The sequence below is a fragment of the Stylophora pistillata genome, chromosome 2, assembly GCF_964205215.1.
Source record: "Stylophora pistillata chromosome 2, jaStyPist1.2, whole genome shotgun sequence".
Taxonomy (NCBI): domain Eukaryota; kingdom Metazoa; phylum Cnidaria; class Anthozoa; order Scleractinia; family Pocilloporidae; genus Stylophora; species Stylophora pistillata.
Window position 1 is genome coordinate 52,288,052 of NC_142520.1, and position 21,607 is coordinate 52,309,658.

General features: G+C 40.5%; 3 protein-coding genes across 5 annotated transcripts; 2 read left to right on the forward strand and 1 right to left on the reverse strand.

Moving 5' to 3' along the window:
- Window positions 1-7,179: 7,179 nt before the first annotated feature.
- LOC148740274 (uncharacterized) lies at window positions 7,180-7,939 on the forward strand. The gene has a single exon (XM_088749656.1). The coding sequence runs from the start codon at window positions 7,352-7,354 to the stop codon at window positions 7,937-7,939; it is 588 nt and encodes a 195-aa protein (XP_088605782.1). The 5' UTR covers window positions 7,180-7,351.
- Window positions 7,940-10,367: 2,428 nt separating this feature from the next.
- LOC148740275 (uncharacterized) lies at window positions 10,368-14,643 on the reverse strand. 3 transcript variants are annotated; one of them, XM_088750585.1, is made up of 4 exons: window positions 14,507-14,643; window positions 12,339-12,474; window positions 11,922-11,960; window positions 10,368-11,206 (listed from the first exon to the last, which is right to left on the reverse strand). In XM_088750585.1, exons 2-4 carry the CDS (start codon window positions 12,393-12,395, stop codon window positions 10,517-10,519), a joined length of 786 nt encoding a protein of 261 aa, XP_088606711.1. In that variant the 5' UTR covers window positions 12,396-12,474; window positions 14,507-14,643; the 3' UTR covers window positions 10,368-10,516. The 3 variants fall into 3 exon arrangements, with proteins under 3 accessions (XP_088606711.1, XP_088606713.1, XP_088606712.1); XM_088750587.1 differs by lacking the exon at window positions 12,339-12,474 and having other exon boundaries at window positions 11,909-11,960; window positions 14,507-14,565; XM_088750586.1 differs by lacking the exon at window positions 14,507-14,643 and having other exon boundaries at window positions 11,909-11,960; window positions 12,339-12,398.
- Window positions 14,644-15,202: 559 nt separating this feature from the next.
- LOC111345039 (uncharacterized) lies at window positions 15,203-16,982 on the forward strand. The gene is made up of 3 exons (XM_088750575.1): window positions 15,203-15,376; window positions 15,635-15,691; window positions 16,149-16,982. The coding sequence occupies exons 1-3, from the start codon at window positions 15,260-15,262 to the stop codon at window positions 16,833-16,835; spliced, it is 861 nt and encodes a 286-aa protein (XP_088606701.1). The 5' UTR covers window positions 15,203-15,259; the 3' UTR covers window positions 16,836-16,982.
- Window positions 16,983-21,607: the final 4,625 nt, after the last annotated feature.

Consider the following 21,607-nt stretch of genomic DNA (forward strand, 5'->3'; position numbering starts at 1 on the left):
TGAAGGGAAGAGAACCCTGGGAACGAGATTGGATATTAAACACGAAGGCGCGCTATATAAGGAAGTCTTCCCTGGGAAGGCCTAGTCTCATTTGTCACTCACTGTTGACGTGTGCGGGTCAAATTTAAATGCTGGTAGACGAACAAAAGGAGTATTTTCGCTATTGCATAAATAGCGCTCTTCACTGCGAGGATCGTGCATCATACGTATCTAATACCACAATTCAAAATATATGAACCTGGTTTATTACGAATCAACTTAACGGCCTGCTCCCAGTTGGCTTGTTTGCTAAATTGGTAGAGCGCTGCACTAGTATCGCAGAGGTCAGTGGTTCGAATTCCGTACAGGCGTGATTTTTTATCAGGTCTGATTTTCGCTATTGCATAAATAGCTCTTTTTACTGCGAGGATCGTGCATCATACGAGATATCTATTGTTTACTTCCACCAGCATGGTGGCATGAGGTAACATGCGAACCACCACCTTCGATCTAAAATTTACCGCCACAAATAAAGACAGTTTCCATAGGAGAAAAGAAATACAAATCTCAAAAATTCTTGCATTGTGATGAAGACATAAAACAATTTTCAGGAATGCGCCCGCTGTTTACTGCTTTGGAGCAGCTGTAGCTCAAGCTGACTTGACTCTTAGAGTTCAACATCACACGACGGTTGATTGACAAATGGTCCAGTGGGACCTAAGGCTCCTTTTATGGCGCGCCTTCGTGTTTAAGGTAACCACGAAGCCAAGGGAAAAGAAAAGGTGGGGCATCCAAATGTGAGCGTCTTTCTTGATCAAAGACCTAACAATGCTTTTAAACCTCCCACTCCCCCACAGAAAATTTGCCCTCCCAGCGGGGGTTAGTTTCAGTGAAATTTGTTTGTTGTAAACAAGTGAAATAATTTTGTCAGCGATCTCAGGCTTAAGCCCATTAAAAAAAGGAAATGTTTACAAATTGATAAATTTCAGGAAAAGTGTTGAAATATCCTTTTAAGGTACATGTTCGTCCATAATTATAACAAAATTACTGAAAAGCCCCAGACGGGGATGTGTTTAATAAAATGTATGTATGTATGCATGTATGTAAAAGGTGCTTCTCAAAGAAAACCAAAACGCGCACGTGTCAAATTTATTGAGTAGATTCTTTTTTTGCCAATAACACAGTTAAGTGACCATAGATTTGTAAATGGTATAGACTATATCAGAAGGAGATATCAATATAGATTTTAAGATGAAATGTGTAAAAGCTACTATTTATGAAATTGTTATTGAATTAGTTATTTAGCACAAGGAAGTTGAAACGGTTTTAATTCTAACTTGTCCATGTGGATAACTCGTCGCATTTATTGAAGAACAGTTATTTACTTTTACAGAGCCTAGCCCCCAAAACTGATCCGGTTCATGAATTGAGTAGGTTATAGCTGGAACCTAATATGAAAATTACCTCAAGAGCTTTCTTTAAGAGGGCCAACATTATGACATAAGAATAAAGGGATTTTATCTCGAGGTTCGTCATAGTTACGTAGTTAAGTGTGCCGTTGCACAGGGCAAGGAGCGTTGACAATCACAGAACTTAAGCCAATCAAATAAGGTCAGATCAAATAGCACCAACATTAAAGGCAAGGTCAGTTTCTCTTCTAATTCTTCTTGCCTTCATTCCCATCGTGTTAACATCCGAACTGACAGAATTTCCGTCCTGTAGAAGAGTTTTCCCGCCCCCTCCCCATGCTCCGGCCTGCTTATCAGGCTTTCCTTGCCTTTCTATACGTACTTGGCTCTTGATGTTGATGTTGGCGTGCTGTTTATTGTATCAATGTTTTTTATGTCGGGTGAAATAAAAGCGTCACTATTGGGGCCAGTTTATCCCACATTAGCAGTTATCATTTCATCTCCTGTCAATCTCGTCAGCAATTTAATGCGACGTCACGCAGAGCTCGGTCCCGTTTCAGTACGGAGGCACGCGGGTTTAATTCGTGGTGAAAACGATATTTTTTTTAACCTCTGCCACCCTTTCTTGATTGTTGAACATTTTATTTCTTTCAGAATAGGTTCATATGCAAATTAACTTTATTCTCTACGCATGGCTTATTAATAGTTCTTAACTGTAGATCCGTGGTATTGATCATCACGGAGGCATTAAGAGAAAATGTATACTTTAGGTCCTATAGAGTCTTTCTTAAATAGTCCCTAAGAAAGGTAAACTTTCCGTCACATATAAAACCATCTTAGAATTTCTACTCAAACATTTTTCACACTCATGATCCCTCAATTCATTCAGTGGTCATAACTCCTGACCAAACGTGATATTAGGGACTTGAAGCAGTCAGGACGGCAACGCCACGGAATACGTCGATCAAAAAACGAGTTTCTACTTTTAGTTAGAATTTCGAAAATGGCTGCATGTGTTTACCGTCTCATAGGGCACCAGACCTCAAACTCAACATAACGCATAAAAGTAGCGTTGAGTTCCAAATGCAAATTAAAATTATTTGCCGCCGCGGTTTCGCTTCGCAGACGACGCAAATTTTGGTGATGTCATGTTGTTGTTTTACAAAGGACGGCTAAGAAATGTACAAAGTTTTAAAACGCACGAGCTGGGCTATTGTTCTGCCAATTAGATCTATTGTTTTTCCACGTTCTCATAGCCGTAGCCGTCGTGGTTTGCTTAAAGTCCCTATTTTCATGTTTAGGATCTGTTTATATCTTCACAAAGGCATAATTCAAGTACCTCAAGAACCAGTTCACTTGCGTTTTTGATACTTGAACATCTTTAGCCAGCTGCAAAGAAGGAGATTGCAACTGAAACAGAAGAATCACAACCATGACATTTTAGTTCAATGCAGTGCTTTTTGCCTCCGTTTTCTTGGTAAGTAGTTACAAATTAGCGCCAGAATTATATTCCGTAGTTCGGACGAAACAAAACTCTCCGTAAATTTGTCTCGACATAGCGAAAGTTGTAGAAGACACTGATGCAATATCGGGTTATAAATCTCGCAACCAAAACCACGTTTTCACTGATTCGACTGTAGTTTAGTTTGTTTGCCCTTTAAAATCCCAACCAACCTGAACGCCTCAGTGACTTAATCAAAGCTTTGACTATTCCATGTAACATGATTCCGTTTGATTCCTCACAACCTATCGGAAGTAGAAAGACTGACGAGGCTCTGCATGCCTCAATTAAATGTTTATATGGGCAAAATTGTTTTATCTAAGCCTGTAATGTGTTCTCAGCTGAGTTTGTTAACGAAACCAAAAGAAAGAGAGGTTTTCATGGGGATGGCTTCATAAACCAAAGCTTTTCGTAAATCTGCATGTTGGACTGAAAGATGTGCATCTCCGAAGATAAAAGTTGCTTTTTTTTCTTTTTAGGTATTTGCAGCGGCTGGCAACAAAACACAACAACCCTTAGGATGCAAGGTAAGATATTTCAGTGGTTATTCGTAGAATTTTTTTATTTCTTGTTCCTATGGGAGATCCTTGAATTGACTCAATTTAGGACTAAGCTGTAGCTGGAGGATATTTAAATCAAGATAACCTCGAACATGGCAGTAACAAAACATTTCTCGCTGAAAAAAAATATATCTAAGACTTCTGAGCTCAAAGTTTTGTAGAAATAACAAAAAAGAATGTTTTGAGTTATTTAAAAGAGTGCCATTTGGACTGATACCACGCTGGTTTGTTTATAGTTGTGTTTGGCGAGTTTCAGGTTAAAAAAGCGGTTTAAAATCGCTAGGTGGATGATTAGATCAAATGAGTTGAGGTATTTTCAATTTTAGGAAGATCTAACTCAGTTAAATTTCCCTAAATTGGATCTAAATTCCGATGGCAAAAGAGCGAGAACTTTGATGACATTGAATTAAGTAATGATCGATGCCAACCAATGAAAGTCAATGAATCGTATCCAACACATCGCTTAGAATTTGAGAGTTAAACGTTTTGGATCCACCAAAAACATCTTAATCAGTAAATTAATACTTATAGTGCCTCGCACCTTCATTGCTATCTAGCATCTAGAGAGAGTTTTATCCAGCATCTATCTCACAGCTTAGAGACAAATATTTCTCGTTTTTTCAAATCCTTCTGGTATCTGAGAATTTGTGTTGGTGATGAATGGCTTATGCTCATTAATGAAAACTTTTCTCTGTGACTTACGACATTAATGAAGAAGTTTAATTTGCCTAAACCCATGATTTTCGCAGGGTAATCGTGATTCCTCAAAAGAGCGTTTTCACTCACGTGACCAAATTTCTTTATCGTCATGGTAACCGACTTCATCCGCCATGTTGGTGTTCCATGATAATCAGCTCTGAGTATTGTGACAGGAAACATTTGGAGCACATTTTACGGTTTTGAGAAGACAATCGTGTAATATTTATATTTTCGTTATCACAGTCCTTTGCCTTGTCATTAGCTGTGGAAACAAAACAGGGAAGAAGTGGTCTAACGTCGAAAAAGTAATGTTTTTTCGTGTCCCACCTGTTCAGTATAGTCAAGGAGAGTACACCGAAGAACTTACTTCTGAGCGAAGAAGAATGTGGATCTGTGCGATAAGTAGAGATGACTTAACTGATGATATTTAAGAACGCGATAGGGTCTGCAGCCGGCACTTCGTTTCAGAAGAAGCTACGAAAGATTGGGATCGATTCAACGTAGACTGGGTTCCTGCCCTCCATCTTGAGCATTCAAGTATGCAGGTCCATTGCATCGGGCAACTATTTTATTTTCGCTATAATAAAGTGGGTATTCTTTCTCTCCAAAAATTTTTTAACTGTAGATGTACCTGAAGCAGCTTAAAATTTAGGAAACATTTTCAATACACCAGATTTGAAAGACTGATATAAATGGTTTCTCATTTTAGGGACATCAAATTGCATTGTTTCAGGGTGTATACCATAAGCAAGGCATGTAGCAAAGGTGGCAGCAAATACTCTACAATCACTGCTATTTGTCTGTTGTTGCACAGGGACAACTTGAAATGCTAGTAAAATTTGAACGTCCAACAAGATTGAGTACCTGCTCTTGTACTTCATTTAGAATAATGTTATGATACAAACTGTCATACAGGTTGACAGTGCCATCTTCACACCCTACTGAGCTTACACATACCCAGTGGGCATTGCCAGTATGCAGAATCTGAATAAATTCCCCAATAACCTGATTAAGGTTCAAAAGGGGCCTAGAGTTGGTCTCTGAAAGCCCTCCACATCTGGATTAATGTTTCTTAGACAAACATATACTTCACGGATAATATCACAGTCAAGCCAACCATTGGGTGATGAAATCAATTGGTAATGCCCATCATCCAGCTTTGCAAGTGATGCTGACTTTTCTGAAGAGTATTTTGAAATACCAGTTATCGCAACACTATCATCAGATGCATTGAAAGTGTCACTAACAACCTTTGTTAAGTTTTCCTCCTGATTTACACACCATACATTCCCAAGTTGTCATTGCATTGTTCAGCACCTGCTTGAAGTATAAGCAGGGCAAATGAAAAAACTTTCTACCTTGACAAAATGGGTTGTGGGATTTCAGTAGTTTATCTGAACAGTGGGTTATGTTTGCATGTGCAGATAAAATCTAATTTGAGAGCTTCATCCAAAATATCTCTTGTCTGTTTGCATTTTGATTTTTCATTTTTGGCTGCTGGTGTTTTTAGACACAGGTGACAAAAGCACTTGTTAGGTACTTTTGTAATTTTCAAACAAGATAAATGAAAAGTAGGGATGGGACATGCTTGGTTTGTGCATGTTACCACAGGCCCTCTAGCTGCCAGTCTGCAAAAACAAGCAAATACAATTGGGATAAGGGGATGAATGAGACAAACTTCACTTTTGAGTATACCACCTTCCCAAAATCTCTGGTAGCACACAGTATCTCCAGAAGTGATTAAGTTTGGAAACAACAGAGTGCCAGTGTCTGACATCAGGCAAAATTCTTTCACAGAAGAGATCAATTTGCTCACGAAAACCACAAACATCAAAGTCACAATAAAGCTTTTCAGCAGTGAATATTTACTGTTGGATTTGGTAAAAGTAGGCATGAGTTGTATTTGTTAATATACAGCTCCAAGTCTATATCCTTTAAACAATAGGGGCTTTTGACCTCCCCACATCCATTCCCACAGCAATCACACCTACACAAAACGTCAGGTGTGGCATGTAACCATGGATATTGTTTATTGATAAACGTGCCACATTTCGCTACCTGATAGTTGATGTGCTTTTCCTTCATGATCTTTTCATAAGTTTCAATAGCAACACTTTCATGTTTACAACCATGTTCTGTAGACTTCTATACACCTTAAAATAGTCTTTACTGTAATAACTCGTGTCAATCACCAAAAACAACAATAAATCCATCGATTCGACAAGAGGCAGGCACTCTGGATCGTACTTTTTTGTCTGAGAACAAGAGAGGATCGATTCCAACACAAGAATTCTTCTCTAAATAATGTTTTTTCACGTGGGGATTGAGCGTGTTCGCATAATCTGAGAGAGGATATCCCGCCATGTTGAAAAATGTGGAACACCAACATGGCGACTCAACTTTCCCGCGAAGTTTGTGACGTCATGTGCAAACGCTCTATAGCTCTTTGGATCTTGTATCTCATTGGTTGAAAGGATGACGCAATCGCTTGGCACCAATCACAGTAGGCAGTTAGGGAAACCAATAACAGGGTATTCGGGATGATTTCCCGCTCCCACCATGTGGGTCAGGGAGGGAAACTAAGACTTTGACCAAACTCCCTACCCAATTCAAGAAACATTTGCATTTTTAAGTCTTAAGATTTCCAAATCTCGCTACGGATGGTCTCTATAACCTTCCTCTTCCTTACCCCACCTTTCCTAGTTTGTTGTTTTTCAACCTTACCCTCCTGACCATTGGGTTTTTTTTTTCTTTTGACTGCTGACCACGCTAACTTTTTTCTGCTTACTTCCAGGGAGTTTCCTTTCCTAAACCAAAAGATAACTCACAAGTTAAACAAACAATTTCGTGCCACCTCTTGCCTTGATCATTTGTTACATGATGCCTGCGCCTGCGGTATGTTTTTTCTTTTTTTCTAATGTTTATTTCTAATCCATTTTCACTGCATTACCGCAGTGGGGTAGGACTAGAACGGAACATATGCGATCCATGCGAGTAGTCCACCCATTAAATCCCACCCATCCCACTCCCTATCCGAGAGGACTAGAATATCTAACCATTTCTTGATGTTATAGGAAGGTAGCATATTCTTCTCAATTATTTTAAGACCCTGAGTGTTGGTCCGGCCGGGGCTCGAACCCTCGACCTCCCGCACAACAGTCCAGCGCTCTATCCATTGAGCCAACCGGGAGGCGGTTAGCTCAATGTACCAACTCAATGACTCTTCCGGCAACAGTTTCCCAGCCTACTGTGACTTCAAGTCCGAGCCTGGTTTTGCATGGACCCTGGTGATGTCCTGGGCTAACAAATATCGTACACTGTCTGCCTTCCGAAGTATTCCCTTCAAGATCAACGCTCATGTCAACGAGAACTCTCTGGTCTGGAATATGTACTGCCTGAGTCTGACTCGAATGAGGTCACTACAAGCCCACTCCACTCACTGGCGCGCAACCTGCAGCTACACGACCCATGGCGTTGATTTCACAGACTACGTCCGCAGTAACTTCAAAGACTTCAACATTGTCCACTTTATTGGGGGTGGTCAGTGTAAGAAGGTGGAGTTTGTGAATATCCGGGGGCACATGGGTATTCCTCTCACCGCTCGTTTTCCGCAGGGCACTAATTACATGTTGCACATCGACAGTAACACATCAGGCTGTAACTTCAACAAGAGGTCCGGCGCAGTGTCCAGTGAAGATAACTTTGGTTATTACCATACCATGAACCCCAAGTTCCGATGCACAGCAAGTGATCATTCCACCAGTCAGTGGTCTGAAGTCTTTAAGAAATGAGCATTGAGTGCATTCTTGATTAGAAGCTCTTAACCATTTCTGCGTTCGTTTAATGAGCAGTTTTTACCAAAGAAAGTTCAACGTTACAATCCTTGAGTTTGTACAGGTTACTCAGCTCCGTCCTCTGCATACGTAAATTTTAGGACGCCCATTTGCTGAGAACAGGTCCAACTATCCCAATCCTAAACACTGTTAAAAGTTGAAATTCGATGCCCATCATTATCAAGGAATCAAATTATTATGAGTGCTCCTTGCAATAAATACCACCTCCCCCTCCCCCTCCCCCTCGCTTTTTAGACGGAGCGAAACATCAGAAAATAAAACGTCGAGAGCCGGGTGAGGTAGTTTTTTTTTGGGGGGGGGGAGGGAGTGGACCGCGTGGTTTTCAAGCGGTAACGGGCAGGTGATTAATCGTCGACAACAGAGGTTAAAGGGGAATATAAATAATTGATTGCCAGTTAACTGCCAGTGAGGAGGAGCATAAGGATATTACAAGGATATTCCCCATTCTCCATTCCTTGTTCTCCATTCCCCTTCTCCATTCCTTATTCTCCATTCCCCTTCTCCATTCCTCATTCCCCATTCTCCATTACTTATTATCCATTTCCCTTTCTCCATACCCCATTCTCTATTCGTCATTCCGCATTCTCCACTCCTCATTTTGCATTCCCTATCCTCCATTCTCTCATTCTCCATTCTTCATTCTCCGTTCCCCATTTATTATTTTCCATCTCCCATTCTCAATTCTGCATTCTTCATTGTCCATTCTCCATTCCCCATTCTCCATTCCCCATTCTCCATTCCTCATTCTCCATCCTCATTCTCCATTCCTCATTCTCCATTCCTCATTCTCCATTCTCCATTCTCCACTCTCCATTCTCCACTCCCCATTTTCTTTTCCCCATTTCCCGTTCTTCGTTCTCCATTCTTATTCTCCATTCCTCATCCTCCATTCCTCATTCTCCATTCTTCATTCTCCATTCCCCATTCATTATTTTCCATTTCCCATTCTCTATTCTGCATTCTTCATTGTCCATTGTCCATTACCCATTCTCCATTCCCCATTCTTCATTCATCATTCTCTATTCCTCATTTTCCATTCTTCATTCTCCATTCCCCATTCATTATTTTCCATTTCCCATTCTCAATTCTGCATTCTTCATTGTCCATTTCCCATTCTTCATTCCTCATTCTCCATTCCTCATTCTCCATTCTTCATTCTCCACTCCCCATTCTCTTTTCCCCATTTCCCGTTCCTCGTTCTCCATTCTTATTCTCCATTCTTCATTTTCCATTCCTCATTCATTCCCATTCCTTATTCTCCATTCCTCATTCCTCATTCCTCATTCTTCATTGCTCATTCTCGATTCTCCACTCTCCATTCTTCGTTATCCATTCCCCATTCCTCGTTCTCCATTCCTCATTCGCCATTTTCCATTCCCTATTCTCCATTTTCATTCTCATTCTCCATTCTCATTCTCATTCTCCATTCCCCGTTCTCCATTCCTCGTTCTTCATTCCCCGTTCTCCGTTCCTTGTTCTCCATTCCCCGTCCTCCATTCCCCGTCCTCCATTCCCCGTCCTCCATTCCCCGTCCTCCATTCCCCGTCCTCCATTCCCCGTCCTCCATTCCCCGTCCTCCATTCCCCGTCCTCCCTTCCCCGTCCTCCATTCCCCGTCCTCCATTCCCCGTCCTCCATTCCCCGTCCTCCATTCCCCGTCCTCCATTCCTCGTCCTCCATTCCCCGTCCTCCAATTCCCGTCCTCCATTCCCCGTCGTCCATTCCCCGTCCTCCATTCCCCATTCCTATTTTAATAACATCCTGACTTAGAAGACTTCAGAACCTGTGAAATATTTCAAATCAACAGACGCAGTTCCAGCTGTAATTTCGATCTGCGGTGGTTCAGCGTCAAGTTAAGAGAACGCGGGACTAACAACCTTTAGATGACTTTCTAAAAAAGACTGACATCTCTTAGGGAAAAATTTCAGAGCGAGGCAATAGGTAAATTTATGATAGAAGAAAGAGAAATGACCCCTAAATCTTTAGATAAAAGCGTAGTGGGGCTGCCAGCTTTCCTTCTGGGGGGGAGGGGGACTGCTAGATTTCCTTCATTGCGATCGAGCGATTTTCGCGTGGCAATCAAATTCTTTTTTTTCTTTGATTCGTTTACTCCTCTACAAATACTTTTTAGAAATTATATCAGGACGGCACGAATAGTTTTACCATCGTTCAGAATGATTTCAGAGCAGTTTAATGATAATTTTTTTTAACACTTTGTGATAAAAAAGAAGTTGTGGGGCATTAGGTTGACATGCTATGTCTTTTAGTTTTCAAACAACTCCTACAACAAATAACAGAAATCGGTGACTGTTAGGTAGCAAACTCGCGTCGATGCCGTGAATTGAAATATGAACCCTAAACAACAGTTTATCGTTTATGATCTGTTTATTAAAGCATCTACGTGTTAACATCTGTCAATACCATTTTCTAAATCATAGCTACAAGATCCGACAAAGATAAGATGACGAAGTCATTGGCTCCTCTACAGATCTGCAAGAACCATTTGGAGAATGGGCTACAGATGGGCTCCAAACCACCACTGGGTAGTTGAGAACTTCCCCTTAGTACAACGGAACTTACGGTTGATTGCACCATAGAACCCAAAGCTATCTTCAGACGGCGCTGAACCAGCACTCGGGTCAAAGTCGCAGCCGCCAGTACTGCTGTCGATGTGCAAGGTGAAAGTACTGTTAAGTTGCCAAAAGCGTGCAGTTTCATGGATGCCAATGTGTCCCCGGATGTTCACGAGTTCGACCTTCTTGCATACGCCAGACCCCAGGAAGTCAACGATGTCGAAATCTTTAAAGTTACCACGGACGTAATCTGCAAAATCAATACCGTGGCTTGGGTAGCTGCAGGTTGCTCGCCAGTGAGTGGAGTGGGCTTGGAGGGACCTCATTCGCTTCAGACTCAGGCGGTACATATTCCAGTTATGGGAGTTCTCGTTGACTGGAGCGTCATACATAAAAGGAGTTTCTTTGAACTGAGGAAGCCCTCGAAAGATGTTAGCCCAAGACATCACCAGGGTCCATGCTGTACCAGGCTCGGACTTGAAGTCACAGTAGGCTGGAAAACTTTTACCATGGTGGTCATAAAGCTTGTAAATGCCGCATGTGGACTTGTCTGCGGCGTAATAATCAAGGCAGGACTTGGGGCGGAATGGATGCTGATAAACATCAGGCATCGGCTTGGGACAGCGATTTCTCTGATAATAAAAGAAATTCAAAGGAATCATTTCATTGCTGAGCTTTCATATACTGTTTACGACTTGAACTTGACGCTTTTGACATTCAGCGCTGAAATATGCAGGACAAGTGTTGCATCTGTACCTCATCATCAGTGGCCTGGCTCTCCATAGGGTCCCTTTTGCTCAGAGGTAATCATTGGAGCGCGGAATCCGAAGTTCTCGGTTCGATTGTTCTTGTAACAAGAGGTAAATTATCTATTTTATCAACCGAAAGTGAACTAAAACTGAAAATTGGCTCAGTGAAGCCCACCTTTATGCGAGTACACAATACATGCCCTAGTTACATGATCTCATCCAGGGGAAGACTTAAAAATAACCCTGATTTTTGTGTGTTATCCTGACAATGTTTTTTTTCTTATTAACATTATCATTTTTATTAGTCTCAAACCTTTGATTACTTGAATGAATACAAAAGAAAAATAACTCTAGCCTATAAAAATCTTTCATTACTTAAATTCGCCAACGCGTAACCTCTCCTCGCTGTATAAACACGCTATACCGCAGGCGATCAAAATAAACTAATTGACACAAAAACCTATTCTCTCTGCTCATTTAAAGGGATATTACCAATTACAGCGGATAATTGCTTATTATAAAGACCTCTGAATGAAAGGGGAAGGTGATGAAAGACTGCTTTGAATAACAGAAAGATATACATACCAGAATTTCTTACCTTGCACTCCACTGAATGTTCGTGATGATCACCTCTGACCTGAAACACCAATAAAATTTAAAACGAAACTGTAAGTGCTCAAGCCGAGAGACTTTCCTCACAAAGGCTGTGCTTTAAATATCAATTGGGCGAAGTAAACTACCTTTAATAACATCATAGTTATAAGCTTTTCATGCTTTATTGATGGATCAGAAATTCTTGTAAAACGTTTTCTTATCTGTCATTTAGCGGATTAAGTGCAACCAGAGATCCATAGTTTAACTTTTTTAAGTTACTAAAGCCTATCTTCAAGAAACTTTCGCTGCTCTTCGATTCCCTTTACGAAATGTAGAGATAATGGAAATATGCCGGGAACGTTTGAAAAATGCTTCTTGTCTGAATCCAGTTGAACTGAAAATAGCAATGAAAGAAACTTACTGAAAAAATAACTGCAAAGAGCCATAAGATCACTGCAGAGGAACTTAGCGACAACATATTTAGCTGTGTTTTTCCTTGTGAACTTCTCTAGAATGGTTCGAACCCTTGGCCCGTTTAACAATTTTATGTAGAATACCTTGAGAAAAAGACAGCTGCATTATTTTAAGATAAATTTGTTTTATCCAAACCCGAGTTTGACGTTATCAGCCATGACTGCGTGGCTGTTTTCGTGGATTATCGAATTTCCCGTCAGTGATAATAGACTATGGTTGACTTAGCTGCTATCTCGTAAACCACGCAGTTAAAAGGTTTGTTTAACACTCCATCACAGTGTTTATTTCTAGTGGGAAAGTCATGGAAGGTCAACCTGATGGCTGCGTGTTTACATCAAAAAAAAAAAAAAAAAAAAGAGAAGAAAGCAAACAGCTCTGGAAATATTGATAAATTTACTCAATTATGTTTTTGTGGATACTACACTACACGTTTACCGTGGAAGAACTAACGTATCGTTTGAAAAGTGAAAGGCAAGGTTTTTTTGGGAAGAAATTATTGGTTAACTGATATTAAACCTCCTTTCGCGGTGGAATTAATATTTTAAACAAAAAGAGAGGGAGAAAACGCCATCAAAACTGGAAAGTAAAAGAGTATCTAGTAAATCTAAGACGGTCATTTGTAGCATCCAACAGCTTAGATTGTATTTCAGGCGTTGCGCTGCAATGGGGCGGAGGGCGCGGAAGACGGAGGGCGCGGAAGACCGAGGACGGAGGACGAAGGGCGGAGAGGAGAGCAAATAGGAGAAAGAAAGTAATGAACTTCATAAAATTTCGAATCAACTCTCGGTAATAATAGCGCCTTCCTTATCCATTCTTTAGCTCTCGAGTTATCACGATAAAACAGGCGGCGACTGTTTGTATGAAGTTCTTGTAATTTCTGTAAAAAAAGACACGACCATGTTATTAAACCCTTGGCCTTTTGATTTCGGATAGCAAGTAAGAATTGCATACTTTGCTGTTTGAACAGAAAAAAGTGAAGATTATTGTGTCCTTTCCTAGGGCAAGATTAGAAAAAAGAATGACTTCTGTTACGAGGGTTTCAATTGGGGTTCTTATTTTGTCACTGGCTAACTCACAAATACCTGGAGAAATATTCCTTTACTTTAGTTCTGGGTAATTTTGGAAAGCATTGCAGCTCCGAACTAAGTATGAAAAGTGAACTTACAACGGATTTAAGACATCAGAGGTTAATGTTCATCTCCCCGTTTTCGTAAGGGTGGTGTGAATTTCCCATGGAGTGCGCGCTTAAAAGCAAATGAATAGAGCGTCGAAGACATAAACCGACTCTACGAAATTTTAATTTTCTGGAAAACGGGAAGGAAATTTTCCACGTTCTCCACAGATATTTACACATAATACCTATGAGTAGAGGTTTGTTAATTCAGCTGCTGTAGTGGGGGACACTCCATTATACTTTTAAAATGGAGTAAACTACACTTGTCAGTAGTAAGACCATCTCACATTATATGTTTCCCACGGAACTATTTCACGACAAACAGATGGAAAACTGCATATTTCTTCCTCTCTGTGTTATCAAAGCGTGCAAACAATAGATATGCAAACCATATCAGAAATAGACACAGCTGATTTGCAACAACGATCTTTTTTTCCGTCAACATCAAAGTCCATTCCAGTTTCCTATATTTACTAAGTGAGAGAACTATGAATAAAGGCTGATAGTTTCGAAAGAAACTGTTTGGGGCTGCGTCGGTGGGAGTAACGAAATAATTTGGATATATCAACAAAGTTGAAATGGTAAATTGGCCACCGTAACGATTACAAAAGCTGACGTTTCGAGCGTTAGCCCTTCCTTCTTGAGAGAACTATAAACTTGTCGGTTAGACTTGGACACAGCTCGTTTCAGTGAGGCCTGATTTGAGGACACGGGAAGACAAGAGAAATGAATTTAAAAAAATTGATTCTTAGTACTGTAAACTGCAATTGTAACTGAGTTAGTCTTGAGTTAGAACATCTATTGTGCCGTGCAGCCCTACACTCGAAAAGAAAGAAAATATGATACACGGTTTCTCTTCAAAGTGGGTTTTTTTAACAGATCTTCCTGATATATCCAAATCAATATTCTTCTGCTAATGTATCAAATATTGTACTACTTACGACGTCCAGTCCTTGCCAACTGACGTATTCGTTGTTCTTGCGTTGATGGTTTAGAAACCTCACCCAAAGGAACGACTCGTTTGCAAAGAAAAAAGAAGCAACCGATTTAAGACTGACATATATCAATATATCGTCAAATCCTCACCTCAACGATATTTGCTCAGCTGTCTAAGTCCTTAAATCAAACGTTAACAAATGCCACAACACTTCCTAAGAATCTTTGATCATTAAAATCGGAAAGAAGGCAATGACTAATGGTCCAAGTGCGGAATTTTGAAATGTAGGGGAGCAAGGATAGCGCAATGGTGAGAGCGCTCGCCTTCCATCACTGCGGCATGGGTCCAATCTCCAGACCTGGCGTCACATGTGGTTTTATTTTGTAGTTGGTTCTCGTCCTTGCTTCGAGGGTTTTTCTCCGGGTCCTCTGGTTTTCCTTCCTCCGCAAAAACCAACATTCCAAATTCCAATTCGACCTGGAGTCGAGTGCTTTTAACATGAGCCACCAGCTCGGAAGATTGGGCAACCACTTCCAAAATTATCGACTTTAATTAAATTCATTTATTTATTAATATATCAGCTAAGTCCACAAACATCGATTATCTCGATTAATTGACGGAATCTTAGCCACGAACTAGCAGCACTTTGTATGATCACGTCTTTTAAATGTTTAAATAATGTCAAATTCGGATTCACAAAGTATAGAGCACTTAATGCAACACAGCGGACGCCTCTCAAGGTATCAAGCATAACTTAATGACAAGCCCCTATAAAGATTCAAATCAGTCCAGTATACTACAAAGCGAACAAGTCAAGATGTGGTCGTCACGTTCTTCTGCCATTATCCTGTGTCTTTTTGCTGTTGCTCTGCCAGTAAGTTTTTACTTTTCGTTCTCGTTTCCTTATCTACGAGTAACTCCATAGCTTTTCCACCATATCCAGGCAAAAGAGTAACTCCGATGCTTCCTAAAAACATCCTTACTCATGGAGATTCAAAACATCAGATCTTTGAATTTCATGGTACCATACCTTGCCAATGTGCAACAGAAAATTCGTTTTTTGATTCAAGTCAAACACTGCGTTATCTGTTAAAACTTTAACGGATTTTTTTCTCTTTGTTACTCTCTCTAGGTATTTCTGGAGGCATCGGCGGATCATAAAAAGGAAAAACGTTACGTGGAATGCAAGGTGTGATATTTCACGATATGTAGTTAAAGAACATCGATCTACCAAGCAGGCTCTTTTCATTTCGAACTCGTTTATATTAACTCCTACGTTCAGTCATCATAAAGCCAGTGCCATGATATGTCGTATGTTGGTAGGACAGCTTCTTGTTTTCAGAAGAAGTAGTGTGCCAAGAGGTTTGGAAGATTAAGGGTTGCATGGTTTGAAAAGAAAAAGAGAGAAATACGAGCTGTACGTATCTATGGGCCAGGACACAAAAACCAAGAAGAAAAATACATTGCTCTCGGCTATTTGCCTGCACATGTACACAGGTCGACACTTCTTGTGGATTCGTATCTCCAGGAACAAATTCTTAGGTATTCGTAATGTCTACAGGGTCTAGGAACACTTATTTAAGTCCAAATTAAGTGAGAAATCATAAACATTTGATATTTCTTAAGATGTTTTGATCTTTTTGCAGGGAGATAACTGCCCCAAGTCAAAGACTGTGGAACTCAACCCGTTTCGCCCAAAGTCCTGCCTTGAGTATTATATTCCCGGTAAGACAACATGTGGTATTTACCGCCTCTATGACCACTATGGCTATAGCTATCCAGTCTACTGTGACTTCACGTCCGAGCCTGGTACTGCGTGGACCCTGGTGATGTCCTACAGTCAAAAGTTTAAGGGTTTGTACCAGTTCACCAAGACTCCGTTTAAGTTTGACGCTCCAGTCAACGAAAATGCTCAAAACTGGAATGTCTACCGCCTGTGTCTCCGTCGAATGAAGTCTCTTGCAGCTCACTCTACTCATTGGCGAGCAACCTGCAGCTACCCAAGCCATGGCGTCGATTTCACAGACTACGTTCGAGGCAACTTTAGGGATTTCAACATCATCGACTTTCTTGGGAGTGGCAAGTGCAAGAAGGTGGAGTACGTCAACATCCGCGGGCACTTCGGCGTACATACGACAGCCAAATTCTGGCAGGTGGCAGGTGCTTTATCCTTGCACATCGACAGTAGCGCTGCTGGTTGCGATTTTAATCCAACGGCTGGCGCATTGGTAAGTGAAGACAACTTTGGGTTCTATGCAGTCACCAACCACAAGTTCCGCTGCACTGGAGGAGAAGGTTCGACTACTCAGTGGTGGTTCGGTTCCCATCTGTAAACATCCACTCAGGCAATTGAGATAGGAAGCTATGGCTTTCATCATTTAAGTTTTGTGATCTTGTGACACTGATTTAGAAAATAGAATTGACATATTCTTTAATAAGCGATTAAATGTATGAAAACAATAAAGGTAAATCTTATTATCGACTGGTAAATTTATCAAACGAGTATAGCGAATTACTCTTTTCAATACTTGCATGATTTTTAATGGCAATCGAATTGAGTGGAGTGCAATTTTGTCTGAAATCCTACGCGTTACTTCAAAATCAAACGAGTGCGCAGCACAAGTTTGATTTGAAATCCCAAGTATGACCAAAATTTCAGACCAAAATTTCACTACACGAAGTTTGATTACCGCTTCATTGCATCCATTTTGAAATCGCAAAACTCAGTGGCTCAGATACAGGATTTTTTAGTCTGTACAAATGTTGTACTGATCCAGTAGTGAGCTGGTTGTAGAAAGTTACAAAGTTGCTTTACATTTTCTTGCAACTTGATTAGTTTCCTTAAACGAGGAATTAGTTGTTGTATTTTTAAGAAAATCTTACTCATTGGCTGGGAAAAAAGATGCGATTTAGAGTAAAAAAGATGGTGCGATTCGTGAATAAATCACACAGTTGAGAGCCAATCAGATTAAAGGATCCCCGGTGATATTAAAATGAACCCTTATCTCACTTTCTATAAATACTTCGTCCACAACTTTAGTTTCTTTATTCTGGCATTCTCGGTGGAAATTTGAAGCTTGCACACTCATACATTTTTCCTTGGTTTTCACATGGTGGAAAACGGAAGTTGACAACAGCTTGAATTACTCCGGTGACTAAGTGTTCGATTGAATCGAAAGATTGGTTGAGTTAAATGATGTTTTAGATGGAAAATGAGTGAAGCGTTGATTATTAAAAAAGAGATATTGAGGGATTCACATTGTTACTATTTAAAAGTGGGGAAGCAAGGAGATATTGAGAGGAGCAACCGACGATTTAACCGTCAACACGATGGACTCAAATTATGTGGATTTGTTGAGATTCCTAATTACAAAAAGGAAAAAGGTATTTTAGATTATGAAAATCAATAACAAAAACTAAAAGTATTGTGCCACGCAATTGCCGATGTAGATTAGAGAAACAATTGGACGAAAGTTTGATTCCGTCTCCTCGGTAGTATATTATTCTGATCTGTGTGGAAAGCCCATTTCCGAATTACCTTTAGCCTCTTTTTCAAAGGGAGTCCTGGTGCTTATCCTTTCTTATGATCACAAGTTTTAAATTACGTGCAAATCAAACTCATTTTCATACAAATAGCCGAGCACCACGCCTCGTTTTCAAAGAGTAATTCGGAAATTGCCTATTGTGTCGATATATCCTGACAAAATAGTTATTGCAGTCCATCATTGTAGAACTAAATCTTTTCTTACTTTGTAATATCTTTTAAAGCTAATTCTAGTTCGTTGATTAAGCATTCAAGCAACGTGTTATTCCGTCGCGTTTCCCGTTTTAAAGTAGGCTCAGGAAACCCCATTACCTTTTTCGTTAAGGCTACCATAAAAGGAAAAAGAAACATGCACCTCGCACTCACATAAAGAAAAAAACAGAGAGCAGGTTATTCATTTCACAATTAGCCCACAACAATGGCGTTGAACGCGCTAGTCGTCACAGCCATAAAGAAAGTGAAAGAGCTCCAAACGAACTAAAACATTTTATTGTGCAGTTTAGCTATTGTAGATCTCCCCGTGGGTACAGTAAACATGCCGTTATCAGTCCGGGTCATAGCCATTTCTGGATACTTGATGACGTCACCAATATGGGTGTCGTGGTGGGACCTAGAGGAAACCCATTCATTAATTTAATTCGAGCCCTAGCGACTTTGTTCCTTGGCCATATCCCATGAAACTTTGCAAAATTGCAGAAGACAAACTATTACACACATTGAGCTAAGAATTGATGGCGGCCACGATGACGAGACAGAAAAATTCAGATGAAAAGTCGGGTGGAGGTGCTTGTTGCGAAGCGTTCGATTGAGGAGTAACCTCTCTTTAGTTGAGGTTTTCAGGTATATAACATTTTTTTTTTTTTATAATTTCCTGAAAAAAATATGTTTAAAAACTAGAATAAATTTGCTTTCAATCTGTCTAAATTCCAATCGAGTGCACGAGGTTTTTGTTCGAGTGCACGGATGTTGAAAGTCTGTTAGTGCGCAAACTACTAGGCGGATTCCCTTTGTCCAGATCCATCGCCGGAGTATTGCGTAAGCCACTAATTTTAACCATACCTTATGGCCGGGAAATTTAGAATAAAAGGACAATTACATATTGGACCTCATAAAGCTTACATTGTAAATTTCAGATCAGGTTAATAGCATGGATGAACACATTTCATATCTCGAGACACTGTCGTCTCTGTGGCACAAATCTGCCGCGGACTAGGTTCAGTGCTGCAAAACAAAGAATCTTTTAAATTGGAGCTCTGGAAGACGTTTTGAAATCAATGTCGATCTTGACAGCAGAGAGATTCATCTATCCTCGATCTGTTCGGGGTGGAAGCGATTTCTCTGTGGAGTTCGCACAGGGTCTTCATTTTAGACGACACGGTCTTCCTTTTAGACCACAGGGTCTTCGTTTTAGGCCACAGGGTCTTCGTTTTAGACCACAGGGTCTTCGTTTTAGATCAGTGGGTCTTCGTTTTAGACCATAGGGTCTTCATTTTAGACCACAGGGTCTTCGTTTTAGACCAGTGGGTCTTGCGTCTTAGGTCTTCGTTTATGGGTCTTCGTTTTAGACACATCCCAAAGCTCTACGTGGAACACCGCTTATTATTCAAAGTGAAGATGATAACACGTATGACCCGCAAGCATCGGCTTGTCTTCTTCCATGAGAAATGGTATGCATTTCAGAGGCTCGACGAGAAGTCCAGATATTCAGCAAATCGCAGAGAAAGACATGCACTTTAGAAGATGTCAAAGGGCAGCAGGTCAGCAGGGTTCGGCAGGGCAAGTGACTGTTTTCCTACCTTATTGTTACTGTTTCGTAAAGGCTTGTTGGACTGAAAATTAATGCATGCCTATTTAAAAATCGGAGAGAAGCAGGATATTGTCTTTCCTCGATCTATACTGGAGAGAAATGAAATTATTCCGATTCCGCGATGTCACACCTCTCTCGTCCCTATTGTTATCAGTGCGCGTTATTCAGTTCACCCTTATATAATCGGTTTTCTTGTAACCCCAAATAGGAAAATCAATGGAGACTCAACAGTAACATCCAGGCTGACGGAGGAGCTTCTATTCCTGAGACACTCTGGGTGGAAGGACCACAGCGTTACAAAGAATTTGTACTTGAGAGAATCCACTGTACTCTTCTAGAATGCGAGGATTTGGACGGCATGCATGTTGAATGTTTGAAATAAATGAATCGTTTTAATGATATCTTACGTCCAGTCCTTACTAGAGAATTCTGTTTCGGCTTACTACCACATTACGACATGGCCGCCACAAAAATAGAAAGATTCAACTTCTTCTTGTTGCCAGTACCTCTCGGCCAAATTTGCTTTGTTTTGGTTTTGATCTCACCCAATCACAAAGCTCGAAAACGATATCCAGAAATGGTTATGGCCCGAACTGGTTACCTCTCGCCATTTTTTTCTTAATGGTCAGGGAAATTTGGTCTCAGCATATTTGCTTATTAGACATCCTCAACGTCTACTCGATGTACTGTTTTTCTATGGCATCTTTGTTCCATCTAACAGTTCTTAGCTGGGAAAGGTGCGTGGCAGGGGTAAAATGGATTGATTACAAGATCATTGTAAGAAGACGCCTCATTGAAATTCTGAAGGTGGTCGTCTGGCTCATGGCCATATTTTTAACAATTCCAGCCCCCTTAATGAAAATTGTTGGCGTGGCTGAGAAGATCTCACAAACCCTCTACGTTATTTAGTGCGTCGTTGGAACAATTGCCATTAAAGCAATCGCGTCTTTTTACGCTATGGTTTACGCTGGATTTCGAAAGCGCAAAAAAAGTGAAATGGATGGATGGATGGATGGATGGATGGATAGATGACCTTTATTTAAACACGATCAAAATCTAAAGCTACAAGCTTGTGGGGTCGTGCATTTATAATTAAAGACATTAATCCTCGTGTAAATAAAACGTCAAAATATTGACAAGATTGGTAACTAGTGCATTACGAATTATACATTAAATTTTTTTTACGAGATAAAATCATCACTGAATAGGTAAAGTGTCACTAAAATATACATAAATAATCATCAGTTATATATTGATGATTACTAAGTCGGTAAATCAGCCCAGTGACTGACTTGGTAAAGGCGAAACTTGACTTGTCAAGACATTCGCCATTTTAACTGGATCCATATTTTTGTCACTTTTTCCCGCGGCTATTGTGATGTAAACGGTGAGAGAAGCTTTCCCTGTCCTGCGTCCAAGCTCAGCTCTCCTGGTGTGGGAATTACTTATGCAGTTGAATTCCCTGGCGAATCACATACTGTATTGCTACAGAAACCCTCGTGCTTGGAATGGTGTGAAGAAACTTTTACGAAGAAATTAATGCTCCACCAGCCCAGCAAGCAGTGAATGACGTACGATTCGTGGAGCTCAAAAGAAACAACCCACATGCTCCAACGGAAATTTCACTGGTGTTTCAATCTCCATACAAACCTACTCGCTTACCAAGGTCTGCGTCTTGCGAACTTGCTGTTGGAACAGCACATGAAGGCCATGGGGTGACACAATTCATGATGTTTACGAGATCCATGTCAGAA